Source organism: Takifugu rubripes, chromosome 16 (genome assembly GCF_901000725.2).
Source record: "Takifugu rubripes chromosome 16, fTakRub1.2, whole genome shotgun sequence".
NCBI lineage: Eukaryota > Metazoa > Chordata > Actinopteri > Tetraodontiformes > Tetraodontidae > Takifugu > Takifugu rubripes.
This window is the reverse complement of record NC_042300.1, coordinates 13,081,586-13,090,920: the sequence shown is the minus strand read 5'-3', so window position 1 is coordinate 13,090,920 and position 9,335 is coordinate 13,081,586. Positions and strand designations below refer to the sequence as shown.

Below are 9,335 nucleotides of genomic sequence, written 5' to 3'. Positions count from 1 at the left end.
CTCTCCCTCCGGGGTCTGGACGGTGATGTTCCTGGCGCAGGCCAAGCAGACGTTGTGGGAACACGGCAGGAGAACCGGGTCCCTGAAGAAAGACCCGCAAACGGGGCATTTTAACTCTTCTTCCATCGCTGCCGTGTGTTGCGGTGGACCGGGGGAGAAGCGCTCCAGCACCGACTGACGGTGGACAGCTCCGCGCGCTGGTGCGCATGCGCGTCAGTGGGCGGGGCTTAAGAGGCTGGCCTCGCGGTTTAGAGGTGATTGATCGCGTTAATTCACAACGGCTCACATCCTAATCGCTGTAACATTTCATTTATTAAAATAACGATAAAGATCTTCCGCTCTATTCTATCTATGTCGTGAGGGCGGAAGGATTGATGCTGCCTTTGAGACGTTTCTATCCACTGGTCGTTTGAAATAACGGTTAAAGTTCTGGTCTGGTCTGGTGGCCCTTGTTAGTTCATGAGTTTAGAAGTCGAAATCAGTAAATCATCATGCTGGAACCCCAAAAAGGAAGAACAGGAAAAGGTTTCCAACAGAGTGATGACGTTGGATCCAAATTTTACATAATAGAATAATCACAGCTTTTATGATATGGAAGAGCAGGTTCGGGATGTCTTGGGAATGTTTTGGAGCAGAATTTTGAAATCAACATGGAAGCACACGGAGCCGATGGAGCTGTCTCTGGATGGGGGTGAGATGTTGATAGATGATGTGCAAGTATATGTGGGATTATGGTGAGAAGCCATGAAGAAGTGCATCAATGAGCGTGATGTCCAGGTTACCCCCCCCCCCCCCCCCACACACACACACACACACACACACTCTTGACCTGAGGGGAGTGAAGGACCGTGAAGGTAACACTTACTGGGGAATGCCATTTTGGAGTCTCTAACAAGAACCCCCACCTATTGGCGTGCAATCGTCTACTGCTTTTAAATAGTTTTCGGTAGAAGATAATTTGAAGGACTCACGTCTAACTAGTTATCCTTTTGAACCTGTAGTTATGGATTCACCGTGGATGCTGAATTAGTTCATATTTTAACACGGATCTCTTGTAGAGCTGTCAGGTATAAAGACATTCATGATCATTCATTTCGCCACATTTGGTAGAAGGAGAACAAGCAGAAACCAAATGGGGATGAAAGTAGAACTGGAGGAAGCCTGATGAGAACAGCTTTACCACGTTTAATTGACCAGATGGCGGCCATGCCGAGTCCCTCGGGAGGCAGCATTAGTCCCACACACGGGACAGCGTTTCCATTTATTAGCTTTGTTAGCATCCCATTATTTGCAAATCTGTGACAAAATCAGGTGGACATGCAGAAGGCTTGGATGCCTCTTCCCTTTTTTGTCTTTTCATTTAGATTTTTATTTTTTGTTGAAGGCCACAGCTGCACTGTAGCACGACTCTGTGCTCACTGGACATTCCAACTTAATCTGTACATGAACTTGTACACATAAAAAAATCTACCTGTGCTTATTTTATCTCGGTAGTCTGGCAGAATCATCATCTTTTCATCTTTCCAATGTGGAAGTATAAATTGTACATAAGCCCAGCAGCCTCTAGGAATAATCTGGTAGCTTCACCCAAACGTTCCCCCTCCAGCCCTAAATCACTCTTTATAATGAGATGAGCCACGAAGCGGAGGGGGAGTAAACATTTGTTGAATAGTGAAGCGGTTCCACTCTAAAAATATCCTTCCATCGCGGCACGTCGGGCTGCGGTGCCTCCGGGAGGCGCAGAGAGGAGCAAATGTTTGCAGCGATCCAAATTGGACGTACGGCTGCACGCATGGCAGAGCATCAATCCGACCGGACCTGGCATTTTATCCTGCTCTATTCTACCTCAAACAAGGATACTGTCCCTCCTTTCCAAGTTGCAGTTTTAAACTGTTAGTGAGATTTCTACGGAACGCACCAAAATGAATAAAAATGGCTTTTTATTCATTATTCAATGCCAGAGGCTCCTGTTCCGATCCGTCAGACTGACTTTATTAGTAAAATTAGTCTCCATTTACAGTAATGGAAAAACACATCTGTATACATTTTGCATAAATAGTTTCATTTGTTTTAAATGGCCACAAGGGGGCAGAATTGGGCTTTTGTACTATAAACACCGAGCTTCTACCCCCATTTAGGTAGAATTTAAGAATATTTCTGAGAACATATCCAGCAAAATCAAAGAAGCAGTAAAAATGCATAAATTCAGACTAATTTATGTTAAATCCACAAACCACTGGAGTTGTGTTGGCCTTTTTGGCCAGTTGTGAATACTCACTCACTTTCCAGCGCTTGTTCCTCCACTGAGGGTCGCGGGGGGGCTGGAGCCTATCCCAGCTCAGTGGGCGGAGGCAGGGCGCCCTGGACTGGACGCCAGTCGATCACAGGGCTAACACGTATAGACACACAACCATTCTCTCTCACACAATTTAGAGTTTCCAATGAGCCTAATCCCCAATCATGCATGTCTTTGGACTGTGGGAGGAAGCCGGAGGACCGGAGAGAACCCACGCAGGCTCAGGGAGAACATGCAGACTCCACACAGAACGTCCCCACAATCCCAACCGGGGATCGAACCCGGGGCCTTCCTGCTGTGAGGCCACAGTGCTAACCACCACACCACCACACCACCGTGCCGCCTCAGTTGTGAATACGCTGCCACTAATTGAAGCTCATTTGGAAATTCATTTAAAAAAGGTCTATAAATCAAATTCTCGTGGCAAAAACAAACAATACAAATACCGTGGCAGTGTCGACTGAAGTTCTTCTAGATTAGTAAGAGGAAAAACAAAATGGTTCATGTTGTGCTCGAATGACATTTATTCAATAAAGGTGGTTCACAATTAGGGTTCAACACGATTATTCCAAGTGAACCTTCAGCAGTGCGTCTGTTCCTGTGGAACCTTCTACGTCTGAACAGCGGAGGAGTGTTGATGGTTTCAACTGTGTCTGCAACGTAACAAACGGATTTCTCAAAGTAATATTAATATCACAGAACTAACAAACCAGTGGATCGTTCTAAATTCAGGCACAAACACCTGTGAGAAGAAGTGGTTCTGTTGGTGACCAGAGTGGGATGTGAGGAAGCCTCTCCACCAGGAACCGCCCCTCTCACCGTCCCCGCCGGCAGGCTTAGACCAGAGAGGTGGTGCTCTCAGGGTTGATCCGGACCGGCCGGGTGCTCTTTCTCAGGTCCTGCAGCTGCTTGGCCGGCCGGCCCACGCCCTCCTCGAACCTGCGCTCCACCACCGGCAGCACGGTGTCGTGGAGAAAACTGGCGTTCTGCACGATGAAGGCCTTCTTCTCGGGGTCCTGCTCGCAGCGGAGGCTGTAGTCCACGTGTTGCACGGCCACCAGGATGATCTCCCTGAGGCTTTCCAGCAGCACCATGTGAAGCTCGGGGAAGTAGAGCTTCAGGCCTTCTTCCACGAAGCTCATCATCTGCTTGGTGAAGGCCACCACGGTGTAGCTCAGGTTCACCCAGCAGCCGTCGCCGGTGTACTGCTCCATGCTGCTCATGCCGCAGCCGTGCATCTCATCCTGCACAGAAAAGTCAGGAAACGCTTGATTTCAGAGATGCCAGAAGGTCTCCGTTGTAGGTAGAGCAGGAAGAAACAAAGGACGGAAAATAGGTGTGAAGTGTGATTGCTCGCTCTTTCTACAGTATTTGGCTTCTTCAATGAAATGAAAACTTAAAAAAACAGGAATTTCTGGGGATTTATAGTAATTTTTAGATTGTGTTTATTCTCCAACAAAAAATCAGATACTTTGATTGTGTTGGTCCATTAAAAACAAGAACATGCACCTTAAGTTTGGCCAGAGCCTCGGGAGTCATGAGGTTCATCCTCCTCCACATCTCCTCGGAGTTCCGGTGCTTGGTGGCTTCCATGATGATGTCCTTGTAGCTCAGCAGAGCCGCCTTGACGTCTTTGACGAGCAGAGACTGCAGGCTGAAGGTGAGGTCCACGCCGATCTCCGTCAGCTGCTGACAATGTTCCTTGGCCACTTTGACGCACTCGGCTGCTGTTGACAAACTCTCCTTGCTGTCAAACACCTGCGGACAGGATGAAATGGCGTCTGTAAGCTCCCCTGAACCCTTTCCTAAAGCAAATGTTTGGACAAAGACACTGCTGACGATGAGCTTCTTTAAATGCCGACACCGTGACGTCTTCAGGAGAGTCGCCGTCTCCCTACCTGCTTGCTAAAGGCGTCCACAAACATCCCCATGGCTGATAGCGACCACACCACGAAGGACGAGTAGCAGCCCGTGTTCCCAGCAAAGTTCATCTCGAACTCTTTGGCCGTCTCCATCACGCTGGTGAAGAAGATGTTGCAGAGTTTGTGGATGTAGAGCAGCGTGGCCCCTTCGATGCGCAGCTGCCGTATGGCCGTGTGCACGGCGGCCGCCCGGTTCTTCAGGAACAGCTCGCAGGCTTTGGTCGACTGACCTGCGCAGGCCCATTCCAAAAAGAATTTTAGGAGGAAAAGGCAAAGAAATGAGAGCAGTTGTGCTGCATACCTAGCCGGATCAACTGGGACACAGCTCTGCGCGTGGCTTTGGGTCCACCGCGGAGAGAACGATCTGGAGACAATTCGAAGACCAGGACCTCTGTCAGCTGTCGCACGCGCTCATCCACCTTCAGCCGGAGCTCTTTGACCCTCTGCGTGACGGGCTGGTCCTTGAGATATTCCTTGAGCTTGTCCAGGAGGTCCACGGCACCCTCAAAATCTCGCAACGCGATGCAGACGTCCAGATCCTCTGGCAACTCCAGGATCCAGTCGAGGCTGAGGTCCACGTGGTCTTCAGCATCGGCCGGCTCTTCGTCGTCGACGTCAAAGGGATTGGTGGACACCTCGGGCCTGGCGGGCGAAGTTGGTGGCTCCTCCTCTTTCTTGTGCCTGTCCTTTGTGACTTTGTTCTTCTTGGTCTCATCCAGGATCTCCAGCCACTCCTTCTTGATTTTGCTGTTCTCGGCCTGGAATATGCGGCTGTCTGGGAACATAAGAATCTTAAACATGTCCTTCATAGGAGGATTGTCCTTTACGTTGACCACAGCAAAGCTCTCCAGGTCATAGAGAGCATTGTACTTGTACTTGACAGTTCCTCTGCGGTTTGGCAGCCAGTTTGCAATGAGCAAGCAGTCATTCATTAAGAAAGCGTGCACCTTTTGGATGGGAGACATGTTGTCAACATCAAATTCCACAAGGTCTCCATTGTAGACAAGGTGCCTCCCTGGGGTGTCCATGATGTTTTTACCCCCTTCGACCTTCTCCAGCAGGGAGGTTAGGGTTCTCTGCTTGACCTCCTCGGTTTCTTTGGGGAAGGCAGCTTGCATCTCCTTGGAGGTCTCATCCTTGTCTGTGGACAGCAAGGCCTGCGTGATGCTTTCCATGATGCTCTTCTGCTCCGTCAGGATGTGACTCAGCTGGTACATCTCGCTCTCCAGGTAAGAAATCTCTTTAGCCGTTTCAATAAACTGTCGGTAGTTTTTATAGACATTTTTCTTGAGGTTTTGGGCCGTTTCGTCGGCCAAGTTTTGGATTTTCTGACGGTGCTCCTGCAAATCTCGGTCGCCATCGGACTGCTGAGACAAATGCTTGACGTAATTTTGCGGGTCAAAGTTCGGCGACTCTAGTAGTCTGCGTTCAGCCATTTTTTGTCGTGAGGATAATTAGCTATCTATAAAAAGATATCGGTAAATTGGTCCCAAATGTCGGAGGAACAACACTCCAAGGGTGCTCATCGAGTCACATCCGCTTTCAATCTAAACAGGAAGTTGTCAGCCTGCACCGTCACGGGATGTGGAGGGAAAAAAGCTGGCCAACAACGTCTATAAAGGAAACATTTTTTAAAATGTTTTTTAAACATCTGTTATTAACTTAGGTAAAAATGTTGGGATTTGTTTGGTATTCTTAGAAGGCCCACAACTCTTTAAACAAAAGGACAACAAATCCCAGAATTCCTGGTGCTATTCGAACGTTGAACACAGAATTTCAATATAAGAGAAAGGTGATAGAAAAACGCGAACTGCTGCGTATTCCAAGTAGTATTTCTTATTTATATGTTATTGAAACTGTACATTAAAAGCAAACAGATAGATTTTAATTTTCTCACCGACATTTAGTCAGACATTTAAAATATATATTTATTAGTCTGAAACATTTCAACGGAAGTTGTATTTTATATTGAGATGAACTCGACAGCAAAGTATGGGCGCTAATTTAGGTTAACAGCAGTTAGCATACAGCTAGAACCACCGCTAATATATCGGTATTTGAATATGACAGGCCACTTCGGCGTCTTAATTGCCCTGTCCTGACTGCAATGAATTGGTTATTTGGCAGTCACGCACAAGCTGCGTAAGCTAATAAAATAAGCTATCGTAAACGAAACAGCCTTTATTAGCTTATTCTAGCTGCCTCTTCTGGAATGGAGGAGGATTTCCTCTTCGCTCTTCGGCTGCAGGAGCAGTTCGACAATGAAATCGAGACGTCGTTATTAACCCCGGACGGTGTGGAAGAGGATGCTTTCGGACAAAACTGCAAGAAACGGAAAGTAGAGCGAGCTGAAGGTGGCGGTGGGGTCCCCTGCTGGAAGCCGTCGCCCGGGAGGCCGCTGTCCATTGTGGACGAGTCCTGGGAGACACTGGATCCAAATCCCGACGTCAGAGCCATGTTTCTGGAGTTCAATGACATGTTCTTCTGGGGGAAACTCAGTGGTGTTGAAGTCAAGTGGAGCCCGAGAATGACACTGTAGGTCTGCAGCAGCGCCCCGTTTTCTTTGCGTTTGGTTTGGACTGTTTAAAACTTCAGGTTGTTTTTACTGCATTATGATTTTTGCAGTTGTGCTGGTGTGTGTTCCTATGAGGGACGAGGTGGTCTGTGTTCCATCAGACTCAGTGAGCCTCTGCTGAAGCTCAGGCCAAGAAAAGACCTGGTGGAGGTGAGGTGGATGGGCACACTGCCACTGTGTCTGGCCCTCTTCTGTCATGGTTTGGCTTGTTCTGTCCCCTCAGACTCTCCTCCACGAAATGATCCACGCGCTGCTGTTCGTGACACAGAACAACAGGGACAGGGACGGCCACGGCCCCGAGTTCTGTAGACACATGAACCGCATTAACGAGGCCAGCGGGACCAAGATTACTGTGAGTCGATGTTTTACTCTTGTTGGTGTTTGTAGATGGCTGCCACGTGACTCCCCTCCAACCTGGTCTCAGATCTACCACAGTTTCCACGATGAGGTGGACGTGTACCGGCAGCACTGGTGGAGATGCGATGGGCCCTGCCAGAACCGCAAACCCTACTTTGGTTACGTAAAGAGGGCAATGAACCGGGCTCCGTCTGCCCTGGACCCATGGTGGGAGGACCACAGGCGGACCTGCGGGGGGGCATACCTCAAGGTCAAGGAGCCTGAAGGATATGGGAAAAAAGGCAAGAAGGATTCTAAAAAAGAGGGAAAGAATTTGGAGAGTAAAGCCACAGCAAAGTCTGCAGGTGCAGGTGATTGGTTTATTCCAATACCTTTGTGTTGCATTGAGATAAAGTTGGATTTAACTGTTTAATTCAGGTTCATTTTGACTTTCATATCTCTGCCTCCTAGGTTCAGGATTGCAGGACATACGGAATATTATCCCCTTCAGCGGCAGAGGCTTCCTGCTTGGAGGAAACTCACAGTCTTGCGCTTCCTCTGCCCCCTCCCTGTTGTCACCTGTAGCCAACACCTGTTCATCCAGCACCATCTCCTCCCCCATGTTGGTTCTTTCATCACCAACGAGAACCCTCGTCTCCCCTGTCCGCTCCAGCTTCGCTGACAAAGCAAACGGATCGCCGCCCGTCGCCGGGCTGAAGCCGCCCGTGAAGAGATCCGTGGGTAACTGTCGAGCTTTTGTCAATATCAGCGGCTCGCCAGTGAAAATTCCCAAAACCCGCGGCAACGCTAACAACAAGGACGCAAAGACAACTCAACAGAAATCTATTGAAGACTTGTTCAGCCTCAGGAAGCCCTCAGAGACGGCAGCAGTCCGTTCAGCCTCTGGCAGCTGTGCCTCAGCCACGGCGACGCCCAGCTCCAGCACATCTGGGGGGCTTTGTTCTGCAGTCGTGAGAGGAACACAGAGGAGCCCTGCTGAACCAACAGACTCCCCGGGCTTTAATCACTCCAGCAGCAGCAGCAGCAGCAGCAGCGCTTCGAGGAAGAGGTCGTGGGACGTGCACAGCACCTCTGCCTCCGTCTCTGCCTTCTTCCAAAAGACGATAAGTAGCGATTCATCGCCGACAATAAAACCACCTGCAGTGCAACACACAGGCGCCGCCGCCGCCTTTACGGGGAATTCTCGCTCTGTCCAGTCCTCCAGCGTCCCCTGCCCCCCCCCCTCTGCCACACTCGCGGTCGCTTGTCCTGTTTGCCACGCAAAGGTACCGGAGTCCCAGATCAACGAGCACCTGGACGCCTGCCTCTCCTGACGGAGACGCTAGGGGAGCGTTGCTGCACATGTGGACAGGTCACCAAACCAGGTTTTACAGGATGCACTGGAGTTTCCTCCCGTCCAGCTGCAGAGAGACGCCTCCCAGTCGGTGCCTTATTGGACCGGTTATCAGGCGGAAGCAGTTAGAACCGCTTCCTGTTGTTTTAGACTGTCAGGACCTCCCTCAGTCTGGTCCGAGTTGGGTCTCAGCCTTTTAATTCTCAGCATTTCTTTAAATTACACCCAAGATTGGAGAAGCTAACTAGAATTAGCTGGTGTCACAGTCCTGTTCCACTCTTTGGTTGTGCTACTGACATTTCTAGTATCCCACACTGTAAACTAGGATCCAGTTTGGCTCCGTTGAACCCAGCCTTTGATCTTAGTGCCGGTCGCCCAGATGCCGCCGACCGGCAGCATCGATGTCACAGCCTCTAAAGAACAGCCCCATCTTTGGGGCTCTTCCAGCAGTGCTCATTCACTCTTTTTACAAAGGAATCATAAACACACCTTCAGTAGTTTTAACAGTTTGAACGTTTTACTGAATTTGTGAGAAGCTTTGCCTTTGTTTTAGATGCTGCAGCATCAGAACACGTCCCTCTGTAAGTTACCTGCCCAGGTGGGCGACGGGACCAGCCGCCACACGTGTTCAGGCTGTTAATCCACCAATCAGGAAAACGTGCACGCGCTCCTGAGCTGGCGGCGCCTTCATCGGAGCGGCGGCACGGTTGCATTTGAGCGCTTTTCTGACTTTCACAGTGAAGATGAAAAAGTTCATTTTTATATGTTCTTTGTTTTATAGGGAAATGTTCACTTTGTTCCCATTCCTGCTGCTAAATAAAACATGTGACTGTTTTCATTTATATCATCCAA

The 9,335-nt window shown here is 49.3% G+C and overlaps 2 protein-coding genes and 1 pseudogene across 5 annotated transcripts; 1 reads left to right on the top strand and 2 right to left on the bottom strand.

Annotated features, from left to right (window-relative positions):
* The window catches only part of LOC115253092 (E3 ubiquitin-protein ligase TRIM9-like), a 26,147-nt pseudogene extending 25,849 nt beyond the window's left edge, over positions 1-298 (bottom strand).
* Positions 299-2,796: 2,498 nt separating this feature from the next.
* On the bottom strand, positions 2,797-5,788 carry LOC115252947 (exocyst complex component 8-like). 2 transcript variants are annotated; one of them, XR_003891246.1, is made up of 5 exons: positions 4,520-5,788; positions 4,195-4,448; positions 3,806-4,054; positions 3,039-3,540; positions 2,797-2,949 (listed from the first exon to the last, which is right to left on the bottom strand). XR_003891246.1 is itself a non-coding variant. In XM_029849470.1 (4 exons), the coding sequence occupies exons 1-4, from the start codon at positions 5,652-5,654 to the stop codon at positions 3,133-3,135; spliced, it is 2,046 nt and encodes a 681-aa protein (XP_029705330.1). In that variant the 5' UTR covers positions 5,655-5,788; the 3' UTR covers positions 2,797-3,132. The 2 variants fall into 2 exon arrangements, 1 of the variants encoding a protein (XP_029705330.1); XM_029849470.1 differs by having other exon boundaries at positions 2,797-3,540.
* A 245-nt stretch (positions 5,789-6,033) lies between these two features.
* On the top strand, positions 6,034-9,335 carry LOC101061907 (sprT-like domain-containing protein Spartan). Of its 3 annotated transcripts, none has more exons than XM_029849471.1 (5): positions 6,034-6,753; positions 6,844-6,943; positions 7,017-7,145; positions 7,218-7,431; positions 7,601-9,335. In XM_029849471.1, the coding sequence occupies exons 1-5, from the start codon at positions 6,431-6,433 to the stop codon at positions 8,461-8,463; spliced, it is 1,629 nt and encodes a 542-aa protein (XP_029705331.1). In that variant the 5' UTR covers positions 6,034-6,430; the 3' UTR covers positions 8,464-9,335. The 3 variants fall into 3 exon arrangements, with proteins under 3 accessions (XP_029705331.1, XP_011615477.2, XP_003976306.2); XM_011617175.2 differs by having other exon boundaries at positions 6,035-6,753; positions 7,218-7,494; XM_003976257.3 differs by having other exon boundaries at positions 6,035-6,753; positions 7,218-7,500.

Coding starts and splice junctions, on each gene's coding strand:
- LOC115252947 (XM_029849470.1), bottom strand. CDS start 5,654: ATGGCTGAACGCAGACTACTAGAGTCGCCGAACTTTGACCCGCAAAAT. Junction 4,449..4,519: donor GTCCCAGTTGATCCGGCTAG/GTATGCAGCACA, acceptor GGGCCTGCGCAG/GTCAGTCGACCAAAGCCTGC. Junction 4,055..4,194: donor TGGACGCCTTTAGCAAGCAG/GTAGGGAGACGG, acceptor TCCTGTCCGCAG/GTGTTTGACAGCAAGGAGAG.
- LOC101061907 (XM_003976257.3), top strand. CDS start 6,431: ATGGAGGAGGATTTCCTCTTCGCTCTTCGGCTGCAGGAGCAGTTCGAC. Junction 6,944..7,016: donor CAAGAAAAGACCTGGTGGAG/GTGAGGTGGATG, acceptor CTGTCCCCTCAG/ACTCTCCTCCACGAAATGAT. Junction 7,146..7,217: donor CCAGCGGGACCAAGATTACT/GTGAGTCGATGT, acceptor ACCTGGTCTCAG/ATCTACCACAGTTTCCACGA.